At 42.4% G+C, this 17,665-nt stretch overlaps 1 protein-coding gene across 2 annotated transcripts in view; it reads right to left on the reverse strand.

Moving 5' to 3' along the window:
- LOC137536157 (uncharacterized) overlaps positions 1 to 11,127 on the reverse strand; it is a 43,594-nt gene extending 32,467 nt beyond the window's left edge. The window contains exons 1-4 of one of the 2 annotated variants that reach the window (XM_068258243.1): positions 11,055 to 11,127; positions 6,100 to 6,129; positions 3,017 to 3,181; positions 240 to 401 (exon numbers count right to left, since the gene is read on the reverse strand). In XM_068258243.1, the coding sequence (XP_068114344.1) occupies positions 240 to 401; positions 3,017 to 3,181; positions 6,100 to 6,129; positions 11,055 to 11,091 (394 nt within the window). In that variant the 5' untranslated portion in view covers positions 11,092 to 11,127. The remainder of the gene's footprint in view (positions 1 to 239; positions 402 to 3,016; positions 3,182 to 6,099; positions 6,130 to 11,054) is intronic. The other variant, XM_068258244.1, reaches the window with a different exon arrangement.
- Between the last annotated feature and the right edge of the window lie 6,538 nt (positions 11,128 to 17,665).

Here is a 17,665-nt window from a genome sequence, read left to right on the forward strand (position 1 = left end):
CATGGATGATCTGCCCATACATCGCCTGATGTATGGACACCTTTACAAGCACGACTTGGTCTTGCTCTACAGTCCTCATGGCCTGTCTGCTGTATGTACTCATATGGTCTTCCGCTATGACTATGAAATCGGATTCTTAAGCAGGGACGCTGCTGAGGTTTTTGTGGCCCCATACAGCACATAATTTGTGGCCCTTTCTGAGCCAACGGAACACACACTTATGGTGTTGGGCTGCTTACCGTGCTGGTCACAGAAGATCCACTGCCCATGCCGTTCATAGTTGGGGGTAGTTGAGCACCAGAGCTGACTATCATTTCTTCCTTCTTTAGTACAAGTGGTGAAGACTTTGGACATAAATATGAAGGGGAAATTGCACTGTGCAATCACAGGACTTTCATCACCTATAAACAAAGCAATAAAGTATGATATGTAGCAGTAACAGACTATGGGCCATATGCAATTCACTTTTTCACCTGAGTTTTCTCCTCGGTGATATTTTAAAACTTTTCAATAAAATCCCTTGTAAACCACCAGCAAGCAAAAAAATACTCAAAATTGTTTTGATCGTACTCTTTACCTACTTTTTGATACTTTTTTCCATTGCAAAGTACTAAAAAGTTATTTTAAATCAAAGATGAAAAATGTTCTCCTAGGAGAAAACTAGGGTGAAAAAGTGTATTGCATGTGGACCAATAAGAGATGGTCAGTAACCCGAATTTAAAAAGAGAACTACAGCTCTGAAATTTAAATCTAATTTATACTGTAAATGAAATGGGACTGTGGGTTTTTCATCAACATTAACAAGAGCTTTCTGTCTATAAAACATTATTTGTAATAACTGCTGTGTAGGAAATATAGGATAAAATGGTAAATAGGACTAATAAGTCAAAAAGTCAATAACGCAACTCCGGTAATGTTAGATATCATTTTTCTGCAGCAGTAACCCAAGACACATTTCTGCAAATAAAACTTGGCCCAAGATTCAAAACATATGTTTTTATATGCTTCATGATAAAAATTGACTTAAAAAAATATTTCTTTATGGGTAAACATAACTGAATAATTTATGAAAGAATGGCTGCAGTCAGAGGAGTATGAAGGCTGCCAATGCAATTTGTTCCTATAAGTTCCAGTTGCCAGGCTGTCCTGCTGATTTTTGGGTTCAGTGGTTCCTGAAATACAGACTTCCAACAGGCATGCAGAGAGTGGAGCCACACTTGAGTTAGAACAATGGACCTGGTTTGCAATCAGAGACTGAGTGACAACCAAGCAAGCTTCAAAAAGAACACAGATGGTAAACTCCAAATCCCACTTCTCATAGATTTCCTTTTACCACTTCTTGCAATATCAAAATGTATACGCGTGAACACAATTCGCACCATAAACATTTTGCATTGGGTGAGGTCCCGATCCACCCCCACGCTTTTGCTCTCCACTGATGCTGAAAAAGCATTCAATAGGGTGGATTGGGACTTCTTAGAATGCACCCCTCGCCATGTGGGACAGAGACATTATCGAAACTGCCACACCCAGGGGCAAACCCAGGATTTTCAAAGGTGGGTGGGGGGGATTCCTGAAAGGTCTCCCTCAGCCACGCACAATACAGTGTAATAATATGGTAGGACATCATGCTAGGTACACATGATGCAATTTCCCATCTGACTGACAGGATCTGACAATTCTTTCCTAAATGTCTGATCTGCTCCCGATCGATAACAGGATCGGCAAGGAGCAGTTTGGATACAGATAATAATAAGGACAGCCGACATTGCTAATGAAGGGGAAAGTGAAGCATTCACACAGCATGGCACAGGGCTGTGTTCATACCTGACACCCCAGAGCTGCTCCATGTTCTGTACACACTGCTGTTCCATGCACTGTACACACACTGCTGCACCATGCTCTGTACACACACTGCTGCACCATGCTCTGTACACACACTGCTGCTCCATGCTCTGTACACACACTGCTGCTCCATGCTCTGTACACACACTGCTGCTCCATCCAAAGTCAACTGTAGCAGGGATTGTACATACATTTGAAATTGTGTTGTGTGTGGACTCGCCAACCAATCTAAAAGGCGCCCTCAGTGTCTGAGGGCTGACTGGTAATCTGTAACAAAGGGAACAGGAATTGGAGGATGATGTCACACCACCTTCATTCTTTAAAAATAACCTAAACTGAAAATAAAAAGTCAAAATAGCCATACACAGGTCATACTTACCTCCTGTGTAGTCTACTCCTCAATCACTTACTCCTCTCCTGCGTTCCATTTGTCCACTGTGATCAATGGAAATGTCCATCCTCCATTTTAAAAAATGGCCATTACCCCATAACAGCTTCCTGGTCAGCACACTGTTCAACTGTAATATCACCCACTTGAGCCAGAGGGAAACCTGGACATTACCTTGTACATTCAGTTGTAACTGACAGCTGCTGATCTATAACTGACAGCAACTGGTATATTTCAGTTCTGACAAAATATTGTCAGAACTGGAAGGGATCTCTGTAAGAAGAAAATGGTGAGCTTCTGAGAGGAACTGACGGTGAAGTTAGTATGTATTATTCATTTGCAGCTACATCATGGCCCATATGCAATTAACTTTTTCTCCTGATTTTTCTCCATGGTGATATTTTTTGTCAATAAAATACATTTTAAGCCACCAGAAAGCAAGAAAATACTCAAAATAATTTTGATAGTCCTTTTTGATTTACTTTTTGGTACTTTTCTAGTTGAAAAGTGCTGGAAAGTTATTTTAATTTGAAGATAAAAAATATCTCCTAGGAGAAAACTCAGGTGAAAAAGTGAATTGCATATGGGCCCATGTGTTTATTTTAAAAATTTTTACTCACTCCAGGTTCCCTTTAACATTAAAATGACTGTGATAAGAAAAAGCAACTGATTAAAATACAACAGAAATTTACACCTCCTTTAACTCCTAGCTAAGCCACTGAGCCTGTTATATTGTGTCTTCACTAATCTGGAAGTCTATGAAGAAACAAAGTCAAACAATACCTGAAACAGTGCACAACTCATACTGCTTGTCCCGGTCATAGTTCTGGGTCTTAGAGCACCAGTAGGCACGATCCATCCGACCATTAGGAATGCAAGATTCAAAAGCAAGATCTCCGTATTGGAATGGAAAGACACAGTGGGGGGAGGTTAAGTTTAACCTGTGTCCTAAAAAACATGGAACTTTCCTTTGAAAAGCAGCATATGCGAAGTGTAACTCACAAATAATGATAATGACAGCAGACAGTATAATAAGTAGATCCCTCCACTGGAGTCATTTTACATCTGGCTGACTGTGCGTGAACTGGTACAAATGGCCATTTAACACTTCACTTTAGAAAAAGAAAATACATTTTTTTTGTAAAATCTGTTATAAATAGGAGTTCAAATGCATGTCAGTTTATGGAATTCTGTATTCTGTAATTGATGGTAGTTGGATATTATAAAGTGTGAATTCCTTGCTTCACCTTATCAGCAAGCTAATGCCCCAATAAAGAATTACACAAATTGTCATTACAATAGCAAATCTGTAATCATGCTATGAAGTCAATTTGGAGTCAAGCTTTCTTTCAATAAGACATTTTTTTGTTTGTTTTGTTTTTAAGTAAAAAAACATAAGTTTTTAGGTCACTGACAAGTTTTTAGGTACTTATGGAAATCACATACTAATCAACCTATGAGTGATACAAATAATCACATTTGTGGCTTGCAATATAACAAAGAGAGCTCTTAATCTCAGGCTGACATAAACCTGCTGTTCTTATGCTTGTCTATGCTGAATAAAATGATCAGTCTCCAACGGATGATATCTTTCTTTCTTTCTTTTTTAAGGAGTCCTCTACGTAAATAAAAACACTGAAATTGTGTAATTTGCCTTCTTAAAACAGGAGGAAACGTGCAGTAATTCAGCTATGAGTGAACATTTGTGGTTACCCACAATGCACCGCTACTGAATATGCAAATTATCTATTTTTGCCCCGTAAGCCAGGCTAGTATCCAGAACCGCTGGTGTATAGCAAGCCTATAGCTGTAACTTTTACACAGCCACATCAACCCCACATGTAGACAGCCTGTTTCGGACTTTTGGTCCTCATCGGAATATGGCAGGGAGCGATATGGCTGTATGGGATACGGCGTGGACCAGTACAACAGAGTAACCAAGCAGCTCGGGGTGACCCAAACCACTAGGAATGTAAAGATGACTAAAAGAGACCGAAAAGCCCTTCTACTAAAAAGCAATGCTTCTTGTACTGGTCCAAGCCCTATCCCATACAACCATATCAATCGCTGCCATGTACTGATGAGGACCAAAAGTCCGAAACAGGCCGACTACATGTGGGGTTTATGTGGCTGCGTAAAATTTAAAGCTATAGGCTCGCTATACACCAGTGGTTCTGGATGCTAGCCTGGCTTACAGGGGAAAAAAGAGATAATTTGCATATTCAGTAGCGGTGCATTGTGGGTAACCACAAATGCTCACTTATAGCTGAATTACTGCAAGTTTCCTTTTGTTTTAAAAAGGCAAATTACACCAAGCATTGGTTTTCAGGTTAATTACATTGGGTGGCTCAGTAGTGGATAGCACTTTTGACCTTAAACTATGTTGGACCATGATGATGATGATGATTTTGTATGTATATAGAGGCTTACATCTTCCCAGCAGGAGTCTAACCCCTACCATAGTCATAAGTCCAACAAAGTCTACTGACAATTTAAGGGGAAGCCAATTAACTTATCTGTATGTTTTAGGACATGGAATAAATTAGAACACCAGGAAGAAACCAACTCAAACAGATGGAGAACATAAAAACTCAGTGCAGATATTGCCTTGGCTGGGATTGCACACATTAGATTGTAAGCTCCTGAGGAAACTTGTTTAATGTCCCATGTACAGCACTACACCAATACTTATGATACACATGCATAATAATGAAAAAATACCTATAATAATGTTAGACAAAAAATTCTAAGAATAATAACAACCCCTCCCCCACAATATCCTGAATGTTATTCATTGATTTGTATGCAGCAATTTGACATGATAGTGGTGATTCAGTTTAAGGCTTATTTTATTTCTAAAGGTTCTCCGTTTCTTACGGAGGATGAGGAGGAGAGGGTAGGAGGACGAGGGAGGAGGAAAACGAGGGACGATTGAAGAGGCGGATGAGGGAGAAGTACAAGGACAAGGGAGGTAGAGGAAGAAAGAGAATGAGTAGGGAGAAGGAGAGAGGAGGAAGACAAGGTAGTAGAGGGAGGTGGAGGATGAGGGAGGGGGAGGAAGAGGACAAAGGAGTAAGAGGGGGGAGGGAAAGGAAAAGGGAGGAGGAGGGCCAGAACTGAGGATGAGGAGGAGGGAGGAGAAGGAAGGAGGAGGAGGGAGAAGAAAGATGAGGGAAGATGAGGACAAGGGTGGACAAAAGAGGAGGATAAGGAGGAAGAGGACGAGGGAGCAGGGCAAGGGGGGATGAGGGAGGAGGAGCATGAGGGTGGAAGAGATAAAGGATGAGGAGGACAAGGGGGGAGGAGTTGGACGAGGGAGTAGGAGTAGGAGGAGGGCAACTTTAGATCAAGGGGATGTTAATGCTACTGCTAGTTTGGCATTAGAAGGGAAAGAGTCTACTTTATAAAGAGTGGCCCATGCTATTAATATAACTGGCTACTAGAGAGCGTCAGTGAGATGCTGAATTGGATTGGCCAAATTCCAAGCTCTAGACAATTTACATAAAATTTGCATGCAAGCTAGAATTATTTGCATATTATTAATCATTATTTTAATTATTGCATTTTTATCTCTCTTCTTATAAACACTTTAGGCATTTTAGAGCGCTTGTACCAAGGAAAGGAGAATTAAAGTTGATGCAAAAGTGGAGTCCCACTTAAAATGCAATAGCAGGAAAACTGTACACCTCTAAAGGGATCTTTAGGACCATTACTGAGGCGCACAAGACTGCTCTACTTACACTTCAAACTCAGTGAGCCAGCTTCTGGCCCAGTGTCACGAGGAATACTTGTACAGATCATAACTATGAAAAATATATATATTTGCAAATATTGTACATAAGTGGCTCCTAAACACAGATTCTCACCTTCTGCTGTTCTTATTGTGACAAGTCCAACTGTAACCAGAAAAAAAAGAAGTGATTGTAGTTTGTAATGGTTTTGATCATTTACAAAATGCATTATACACAGATCAAACTAGTGACAGTAAGACCTTTTCCACAAACCGCTGAACTGCATGCTTGTCAGGTTCCTGGCTACCGTCCACAAATACCTTTTGGTTGCAATTTCATGCAGCTAATAGCAGCATTTGTAGCACCGTGCGTGTCATCGCATAGAACTTATGTCTGAACACAGTCAGATGTGACTCCAATGTATGTTCCAAGTGCTAGCTAGCGCCTGGCCAGTGCATGGGAGTAGCTGACAGATTGTGATTTCATCAACACCTTGCCGTGGAAAAGGGGTCTAAACAACACACAGTTCAGAGAAGTGATAGACTTGAAAAGAGACTTGACTCAAGCTCATATGAAACCAAGATGGATACTTTGACTTTTGAAATGCTATGTTAATGTAATTGCTAATTTTCTGAAAATTATTTAAGCTTTAAAATGAACCAATCAGATGAACTAGTGGCAAGACGGCTATAATTATTATTATTAGTATGGCTATTGCTGGAGTGGTTTATAGGAGAGTTTTGAAGATTTATAAGTACCAAAAAATGTGCTGAAATGTTACCCCCTCAGCTTATATGTGAGTCAGTGGAGCAGGTGGAAAAGGTTTTGTTACTAGCAGAGGAACGTAAGGATATGGCACTAGTGATCTTGCTCTTGCCAGCTGGCTCCCTGCTGTATCTGTGCCCCCTATCCCCTGCAACATGATGTGCAGAGTCAAATGAAAAAAGGTCCGCACGATGCCTCCTCAATCCACAAGTTTATTCAGGACGTATCCCAAACAGGTAAAAGAGTACTCCAACTGACATGTTTCGAACCTACATGGTTCTTAATCATAGACATTTTATGACTTCCGTCTACAGAATTTTATAGAGGAGTGGCATGATGTGCAGAGTGCGCTGCTCTAGACTACCTGTGTCCCCTGGCTTGGGGAGCAGAGTGTGTAAGTAACGTGTCAGCGGTGTAATGATTGGGGATTCTGTGTGGCATTCGCTGTGCTTCATTTCTATGACGCCATCTATTGGTGTCTTAACCCACAGCTGTATCATCCTTGGGGCACATCTTGCTATGGGGAGAGGGAATGACTTGTACTGGGGCACGTCTGGCTACTGTGGAAGGGGCTATAATGGGGAAGGGGCTTATACGTGAGTCTATCACTTTTCCTGGTTTCTGAGGGAAAAGTAGGTACCTTGGCTTATACGCGGGTGCTATGGGCATAGCTGTGTGTTTGCTGGGTGTAAGGTCGCTGTGGATTGCTTGGCGAGTCACTGGCTGTATTGGTCCTCTGAATGTAAATTAACATTAGTTAATGAAGTCAAAGGACTGCTCCGACATAGCAGATGGGAAATATTTCACCTTCACCATAATGCAGGAATTAAAGTGAACCCGAGGTGAAAATAAATGGATGAGATAAACAATTGTATTTATACTCCTACTCCTAAAAATGACTTTTTCTTTTATATTTATAAAAAATTACCAACTAGATTGAATATTTTGTTGCCTCTGCTAAGTTTCAGCCTGATAAGTGTGCCAGAGTTAGAAAAAGGTCAATAGTTAATGTATTTTACCTCCCTCTGCTCTCAGAAGTTGTATTCTGCCAGGAAACCTTTATGGCTGTAATTTTCTTATCAGTAATGTTTACTATATTCCAGACAAGGTAACTATAAGGCAGAGCTGTCGATTCCATGCCTAGAAATCAACTCTTTCAGGCAGCAAAATAAAACAAGTAAAACAGCCTGGTTATTATTAATATGCTTTGCACTGTACATACACATGTTTATCTCATCATGTCACATGTCGCCTCGGGTTCACTTTAAGGTGGCCATTTCCTGATGAGATAAACAATTGTATTTATAGTCCTAATGCTAACTTAACTGGAATCTCAAAATGTACTTTTTCAAGAGGAAAAACTCTTCTATATTCTAATGTTCGCTAAATTTAACCTGTATTGTACGGTGAGTGTACAGTTTAACCACTTGACGACCATAGGCTTACACCCCCTAAAGACCAGGCTATTTTTCACAATACAGGGCTGTGCACACTGGCGTAACAATAGGGCCTGCAGCCCCTGCAGCCCGGCCCCCTGGGGCCCGCTTGGGGCCATTTTGGGGGGCTGGAGGGGTCGCAGCATGAGGGGAAAGCCATGCTGCACTTTGGCGGGGAGGGGGGACGGTCCCACCCCTCCCTCACCTCGGGCCCTCCCCTCTGCGCTCCCCTCCAGCGTTGAATAGTTTGGGTGTGCAGCGGCGGGCAGGGGCAGATACATACCTTCCATGCGCTCCAGAGTGGACGTTTCTCCCTCTAGTGTCTGACGCGACTTCCTGTATAAACAGGAAGTTGCATCAGAGGCTAGAGAGAGGAATGTCCACGCTGGAGAGCACAGAAAGTATGTATCTGCCGCTGCACACACAAACTATTCAACGCTGGAGGGGAGTGCAGAGGGGAGAGCCCTAAGTGAGAAGGGGGACCGTCCCCCCTCCCCGCTGACGTGCAGCATGGCTTTCCCCTCATGCTGTGACCCCTCCAGCCTCCCAAAATGGCCCCAAGCGGGCCCTGGGGGGGGGGCCCGCTCAGTATTTCTGCAGGGGTGCCCGGTGGGACCTTGTTACGCCCCTGGCTGTGCAGCTTGGTCAGGGTGCTGCAGAGCCCTGCAACTCAGCACACACATGATTTTCACCTCCTTTTAGTGTCCTTAATAGGACACTATGCCGGAGGTCTCTGATAGCTGCTTTTTCCTCTCTCCTTCCTCCCTCTCCCTCCCCCCCCCCCTCGTGCCATCCTAATTGCCATAGGAAGGCACTTATCTCCACTTCTCATAGGCATCAGCCTATGGGAGGGCTCCATCCGCCAGCCAATCCGGGGGACAGCCGAGTGTCAGACGTACAGCGCTGCAGGAGACCCCAGCGCTGTACAAGGGTAAACAAAGGGGAATTACTTCCCCTTCCGGCGGAAAACGGGCTGCTAGCCGCGAAGCTCCGCGAACCAGCAGGGAGGGATCGCGCATGCGCGCACGCGTTCCCTGCCAAGCTGCAGCTCCAGGACTTGATGCCAATTGGTGTTAGGCGGTCCTGGGCTGCCACCGCGGTCACTGCCACCGCGGTCACACCCATTGGCGTGATGCGGCTGTTAGGTAGTTAAACAAAAGTCATACAAAGATATCAGATGAAACCAGTAGAAGGCTGAGGATATCAGTTTCTTATTTGCTGGAACTCCCTAAAGATGTGTCACCCATAAGGACCAAGCTTGTTCATTAGGACAATACTTCAGGTAATGGAGAAGGATGGACCCGGAAAGTCCAAAGACCAAGAAAATACATAAGAGAACACATGAGCTAATAAGGCAATATGTCACAGTATCTAGAGCATTGGTCCTCAAATTAAGGCCCGCGGGCCGAATGCGGCTCCCTGAGGCTTTTTCACCAGCCCTCCACTATTAAAATGTATTACTTATAGATGCGGTCCTCTGCATCTTTAAATATCGGCAGCCTGCATATAGAATAGCAGTGCTGGCACCACCCATCCACACAGCAAGTGCACATAGTATGCCCTGCAACACAGCAAGTGTACATAGTATGCCCTGCAACACAGCAAGAGCAGATAGTATGCCCTAGTGATGAGCGAAAATGCCAATATTCTTTTCGCATTCATTTTCACGAAAATAAATGTTAAATTCGATTTTTTTGGGGTGAAAACTCCAGCAAAAAATGTTATTTTTTTCCGCTTTTTGTAAACATTTTCGCAACAAAAATATCGAATTTTTGCGGTAAAATATTATTTTTCTGTGTTGAAGTACAAATATTGATTTTCCAAGTTTTTGCGGAAACTGCAAAAATACAAGTCTGTTGAAATTAAAAATAGCATGTTCACTGCAGAAAAAACTGATGAAAATTTGCTAGCAACACTGTTAACAGGTAATAGTTGATACTTCCTAGGCTCAATGTAATGTTTTCTACATCATTTTGTGTACTGTATACTCCGGCGGCCCCCCAGCAGTCTGAAGTATGTTAACCTGGCTTTTGACCCAAAAAGTTTGGGCTCCCTGATCTAGAGACTAAAGAGGATTACACACACTATTCTGCTTGCAATAGTTGAAATGTTACCACCAATAAGTCATGTGGAGGAATTCCCACCACCACATTGGTTTGAGATGATCCTTACTGGTCACGCTCCTGCTCCTGGTTCTTAGATAGGCCCCTAAGGAGACTAGGCTAAAACAACAACCTCTCAACAGAGCTGTGAACAGCGATACTGAAGGATGAGGTGCCCAAAAATATATAAAACAATTACAATCAGTTTAAAAAGAGTGGCAGTGAAGAATAGTAGCCAATACGACTTTAAAGCAATTCGAAAATTTTACTGCACTGAGATAGAGTACGACATTGCATTTCGTGGGCTTTGCCTCTTCTTCAGGTCAATGACACCTACAAAAAAAGTGCCGTGCCGGCTTCTAGTGAAACAATACGAGCGCCTCTGAGCTACCTCGAAAGCGCCCGTATTGTTTCATTATTGTTTTTTTAGGGGTGTTATTGTTTTAAAATTCATTTGCTGTAAAATTCAGAATTTTACGTGAGCAAAGTTCATTGCTAAAACGACAGAGCTATCAAAATCAATCTTTGCTAACTTTATGTAACTCAGTGGTGCCACCCACCCATTGCTGAAGCCAGCATGAAAAATACATCAAGGTGTCAGCAGAAGCAAGGTGACACTATTTTTATTTCACACCCAGTCAAACTTTACAATTGGAGTGCAAATTCTGTGGTATTCATCTGCAATATTGTTATAGTTTAGGTTAGATTTGCACTTTAAACCAGGGCAGAAACGCAGACATAGACACAAGTGCACTCAAGAACCTGTAGAAATTAAATCAGCACTTACACATCAGTGCAGCAAAGATGATCTTCAGTAGCTCCATAGTTCTCCGGTTGGCAATTAAGGGGCAAGAAAGTTCTTTACTAGCCATGTAAGTCCTGAAACCAGCCTGTGTATATACTTTACATTTAGCAACCAACCCAGACAATGGTTTCATCACACCCTCCTATTTTACACAAACAAACAGATAAAATTAGCTAATGGTTTAGTTGCACCCTCTTATCTTACACATACAGAAGGAAATCATTATGGAGGATAGGATACAGAAGGTGTTTGTGATGGTATAATGTGCAAAATCATTTGTACAAATTCACTTTTCTAAATGAAGAGACAGAAAAGAAAAACAAAGAAAGAAAAAAGAAAAAAAGAAAATATATCTAAATAAACATTCGCGCAAGTCCGGTTTCACACTGCTAACCAGCTTTAGCATTGCGGTGCAATGCCATGATCGCATCGCACCACAATGCTAAAAACAGCCTTCGGAGATTTCTGCATCAATGCGCGGTAATCCCCTTCTGGCTAGCAGCCAAGCAGGAAGTGAGGCTCTCTAGCGCTCAATTCCTGTGGCCAATAAAACAAACTGCGCGGAGGTGTATTGACAAAATATGCTTCCGCACATGCGCTTTGCAATGCTACCATGCAACATTTTAAAAATATACGCGCCGCCATAGACTTATGACTTCCGGTCTGCCGCAGATGTGGCCCACCAATGTAGGGATGCGCTTGCGTCGAGCACCGCACCAGTGTCAAAAGGGCCAAAAATGGGATAAAACTCTGACATAGCATTCAATAAAAATGTGTTTTACTACTTTCTACTACCCATTCAGTTAACATATTTGTTTTTGTGCTCAAGTAATATTGTGTAACATCCCCTGTGATGGCGGCTGCGGGTATGCAGAATGTCCCTGCAGCCGCCTTTGTTCTCGGTTCTGAGGCCTCACCCGTTCCGCTGGCGTCTAGCACGTCAGGGATGGGACTGTCAGTTGTTCATAGGGTTGCTGTCTCACGCGGGCGCGCGCAGAGACAGGACCTTTATGCTGGGGGAAGGCGCGTCAGCTGACCTGCCGGTCGGCTGACGTCAGGAGAGACTCACAGCACTCGGATTGGCTGATTGGCAGGGGCGTGGCTGAGGGCTCTCCTCGCGGCTTCGTAAGCTTTCTCCGCTCACTTGCAAACTGTCTGCTGTTGCGAATACGTCAGTGTTAGCGCTCAGACCTTAGACTAGTTCCGGTGTGTTTTGATCTGGGAGGAAACTAGGGATTTCACACAAGACTAGGATTATTGCCTTATTGTATTATTGATATTCTGTGTACGACTCTGGCCTATCTCTGACGCTGATTCTGCTCAACGTTTCTGTACTTCTGCCCATCTGATCTAAGTTGCCGAACCTCTGCCTGAATCATTACTATTCTCTTGCCTTCTGATTTTGTACTGTACCTACCTCTCTCTTGCTGAACCTTGCCTGTCTGACCCTTCTACTCTCCAGTGAGCCCTTGTCACTGGAGAGGTGTTGATAGCGGAGCAGTGCTTTTTCAGCGCTGCTAGATTTGGGCGCAGCTGGCGCCTCCATAGACTTCAATAGGAATCATTCCTATTGAAGCGCTCAGTGAGTAACGTCGGCTCCGTCAGAAGACTAAGCCGACATTGCTTAAAAACATAATAATTCGGCCTCCAGCAATCGCTGGAAGCCGAATTATTTCATTCCCTCACTATCCATGTCGGCCTGGAGGGGGAATAGTAATTAAATCGGCCCGGACTTGTGCAGAAGCAGGATCAGCTATATACCGCTGTATCCTGCGCCCAAGTCTACCGGCGCCGATTTCAAATGTACTCGTTGATAGTACCCACCAGCTCCTCTGGTGAGGTCTAGCTAAACTGTTTATTTGCTATTCCTGATAGCACTACCCAGCTTCTATCTTGGCTAGTACCCTCCAGCTCCTCTGGTGGGGCCTAGCACAGGATTGTCTGCAGATAGTACCCACCAGCTCCCCTGGTGAGGTTTAGTCAAACTATCTGCCAATTCCTCTGGTAGTTCTCTCCAACCTTACTGGTGAGATCTACCCTCTACTGTTGCACCAAACACTATTGTCACAACATCTCTGCCTTCTATACGTGCATTATTGGTGATACTGCAGATCACCACATAATCAGGTATAGAGTCTGCATTAAGAATTTGTAGTTTTGCCAAGGGGCCGTGGCCCTGTCGTGCAATCACCCTTTTGATTATAAAAACCTGTGAGTTGGTGCGGCCAGCATATAATACATACAAAAAATACAGACATTAATTGGCCTTAAGCTCCATTTCATCTCGGTTCAATCAATAATATCTTTATTGCACTTCCAGGAATCAAGTTACAGAAAGGCTCCTTTGGGGAACCATTACACAGTTAGCAATTAAAAACCTTTTTCTGCGCAGAAAGTTATATTAAAACCCACCAGAGCCTGCCCACATACCCCCATGATATTCACTAGGCTTGCGTGCATGGAGTCAGTCCTCAGACACCATGCTCCATGCACCCAAGCCCAGGCCACCTAGCTGTCATTCAACAGCACACCACCATACACACAGCAGCTGCCCCCCCCTAATAGGGGATAAGTCCTCTTTAAATATTCGCATCAAGCTACAGCATTGTTGTGTTAGCCAGCAAAGCACGGAAAAGCAGGTTAGTAGACTTTCACAAGTTCAAGCAGAGACAGCGCTGCCCAGGCACTATTCCTCCAACATCATCATCATTAGTTATACTTGCGTTAGTCCATGGGGTTAGCTTCTTTCCTCTATATGCCAAGGCACTCCTTGCTTCTGGACACCTACAGCTGCTGTTTGGGAGGTGATCGCATGATGGATTTCTCCTTTAACTGGGAGTTCAAGATGCTCCAGGTACCTCCCAGTGATCTACCCCAGTTTCTGTGCATCAGTGTCCCTTTTGCAGAGTGCCTACGTTTGGCTGCTTTCCCCCGTCAGAGACTGACACTCTGTGCCCGCTCTCCCCGGCTAGCTGTGTCGGCGTTTAGGCAGCGGGGAACGCTATGTCAGCGTGAAGTGGCAGCAGACTCCTCCCACCGACCAGTTTCGCATCACATGACGCTTCATCAGGGCGTGGCTTAGGGGCATCGTATGCATCACTTTATAGGGAAGCCAAATCACTTCCTAATATGGCTTCTTGATGACATAATTGTTCAAGTCACGGCAACTTTATTGTTCCCAACAGTTTTTCACACATTGCCCCATAGAGTCTGCATTATTAGTGATTCTGCAGATCACACAATAATCAGACGTCTGTGTTGCTACACCAATACGTTATACAATCGTTACATATTGTCTGTTTACAAATTACAAGTTCCCAAAGTACAGTTTACCTGCTCTGAAAGCTGCCATTGCATTTTTTTAGCATAGCTGCTTTATATATTAAAACCTAGAAGTGATTATTTCTCACCTCTCTCTGCTTCTCAGCTCAGTGCAGTTCAGTCCAGTTCAGTTTCAGCAGCTGCTGCCTGTACACAAATTGTAGCAACATAGGAATGTAAACAAAAGATAATGTTATCACCTCTTCAGGGGACCAGAAAGCAAGGAGCTTTCCACTGAAGAACAAAGTGCTGTGTTTAACTGTTTGAATGCCATTCAGCTACAACATTTTTTCGTGGCAGATTTTATGCTGTAAATAATCTTTTAGAGCAAAAAAGAAATGCTTAGTTTCATAGTTTCAATTTAAACATGAAGGGTTTCCCCTAAACCACAAGGGGACATCTGGGTTTGAGCGTTTGAGCTTTATCGTTCCTCTTTTTTTACATTAAAACAGGATAAAATAATATTTTTAAAAAAGCTTGTGTGGCTGCAGTAATAATAATATTTTTTTTATGTTTTCCAATATCTTCATTCTGTTTTTTTTCTCTAGCTGCTATTTGTGTAGATTGTTTTGTATTATCTCTGCCACGTTTGCTTTGCTGTATCCACAATGGGAGTATTTTCTTCACTTTCTGTCTCTGGGGAACTTGAGTTGCCTATACACTATTACATTTTGGCAGAGCAGGGAAACGATTGATATGTTTCAGATATCGACTATTCACCTGTGCTACCACTTTGCACCATTCGGTATTCAACAGAAATATTGTCTAAAGGTGCCCATTAACGGTACAATGTTCTTCAAATTCAATATTTCAATGTAATTTGAATGATCGTAACTGATCGAAAGGCAATTATCAATTGTTCTCATTAACGGAACGATTTAAGAAATTTTTACATTCCGATTCGATCATAAAATCCAACGTTTGGATCAATATCTGATTGTATATATTGCCAGTCAACCAAAAAATCGTTTCTCATCGATTTGTGCATGGCACAGTTTTCTATGCAATCCGATCATACAAATTGCATCAAAAGATCGATTCTGAAAGAAAAACTGTACTATTTATGGGCACCTTAACATTGATGATCTGACTTCTGCAGCTGCTATGTTTGTACTGCCCTATACAGTACAAAGCTATGGGGAACTGGATTGTACACAGCTGTTACCATTCACCATAAACACACCTACCAGATCGCTTGCATATGTGATCAATATTTTGATTGTAATGTCAATAGAAAATGTTAAATTTTGACTAGATTTTCATTACATATGGTGTTAAAATCAAACATTTTGAAAATTGTACAAGCCCTTTAAGGGAATAATGCAGTTACAGATATACAAACCTGTCAGAAGTTCTAATGTTTCTCCAGATGACTAAGAAGAAGTGTGCACTGTATATTGGTTGTCTATCCATATTAGATTTCATCTCTGCTATTGTCAATTACACCACAGAAAACAAAGGGAAGTCTTTTCAGTGGGACTCAGGAATCAAAACCAGGCAAAATGTTACAAGTCTTTCCTCCTTTATCCAAAACTTAAAATTTGGGTTTAAATGACAACTGTAGTGAGAGGGATGTGGAGGCTGTCATATTTATTTCCTTTTAAATAATACCAGTTGTCCTGCTGATTCTTTGCCTCTAATACTTTTAGCCATAGATCTTGAACAATCATATGAAAATCAGGTGTTTGACTTTTGTGTCAAATCTGACAAGATTAGCTGGTGTGATTCAGACACTACTGCAGCCAAATAGATCAACAGGACTGCCAGGCGCAGACCGGGTAGCAGAGGCGGCGAACGGTTCCCAGCCTGTATATCGCCCCCTATGCTGCTATAATACTATATTGTCACTATACTTTGTACTAGGGACATAATTAAAATCTTGTGATAACCCGGACAAATAGGCAAATAAAATGTGTGGGTTTTTTGCACAGTAGCAGTGTTTATATTAAAAATATAGAGGATGAAATTGGAGAAAGTGTATTTTTTCATTTTTACCTTGTTTTTCTCTTTAAAATGCATAGAAAATAAAGTAATTATTGAAAACAATACCCCAAAAAGCCTAATTGGTGGTAAAAAAACAAGATATAGATCATTTCATTTTGATTAGTAGTGATTAAGCTATTGGCAAATGAAAGGGATGAGCACTGAAAGGTGAAAATCGCTCTTGTCCATTAGGGTAAAAAACACTTTGGGGTGAAGTGGTTAATATAGCTTTAAAATTCCTAAGCTTTGGCAGTGATGAAATGCCTTTTATGTTACATACATTCAATCAACAAGATTGATGTATGCAAATTAGAGGAGTCAGGTCGAGGTGTCGCATTTTGACGGAATAATAAACTGAGGAGTCAGAGTTGCATGATTTTTGTACCGACTCCACAGCCCTGCATTTGAGGATGCCCCAGATAGGCTCAATAGAGTTTAGGTATCGAGGCATGCTTGGCCAGTCCAGCACCTTTGCCCTTAGTTTCTTTAGCAAGGCAGTGCCCATCTTGGAGGAGTGTTTGGGGTAATTATCATCAGAATCAGAATCAATTTATTTTTGCCAAGTAAGTTTGCACCCACAAGGAATTTGTCTTGGCAGTTGCTTAACAAACACAAACAAAAACAATACAAGGACAGACAGTGTGAATATTACAAGTTAAGGACATTATAAGTATAGTGGCAGTAAGCAATGTGAGAATTGTTTATGTTTAGTTCTGTGCTGATTACTTTCAGTCTTAGCAGCTCTAACGTGGTTCAGCATTAAGCATGGCTACCGCTTAAGGAAAAAAGCTGTTCCTGTGTCTAGAGGTTTTGGTAGCGATTGACCGGAATCTTACTCCTGAAGGCATGCGCTGGAAGATGGAGTGAGCTGGGTGAAATACTGCCCTGCTGCCCAGTTTCCGAAGGTAGGGGGATCATGCTCTACTTCAGCATTTCACAGTACATGTTAGCATTCAAGGTTTCCTCAATGAACTGTAGCGTCCCAGTGCCAACAGCACTCTTACAGACCAAAAACACTACACTCCCACCACCATTTTCTTTGTACTTCTTTGTTTGTTGCTGCCAAACATGCTAGACACAGTCTGAACCAAATAAGTTTATCTTGGTCCCATCCCCACAGGACATGGTTCCAGTAATCATGTCCTTAGTCTGCTTGCCTTCAGAAAACTATTTGCGGTTTTTTTTTTTGTCAATTATCTTTAGAAGAGGCTTCCTTCTGGGACCATGCAGATCAATCTTATGCAGTGTGCAGTGTCTGGCCTGAGCACCCCTATGCTGCCAGCACTCAT

This window comes from Hyperolius riggenbachi, chromosome 10 (assembly GCF_040937935.1).
Source record: "Hyperolius riggenbachi isolate aHypRig1 chromosome 10, aHypRig1.pri, whole genome shotgun sequence".
Classification (NCBI taxonomy): Eukaryota; Metazoa; Chordata; class Amphibia; order Anura; family Hyperoliidae; genus Hyperolius; species Hyperolius riggenbachi.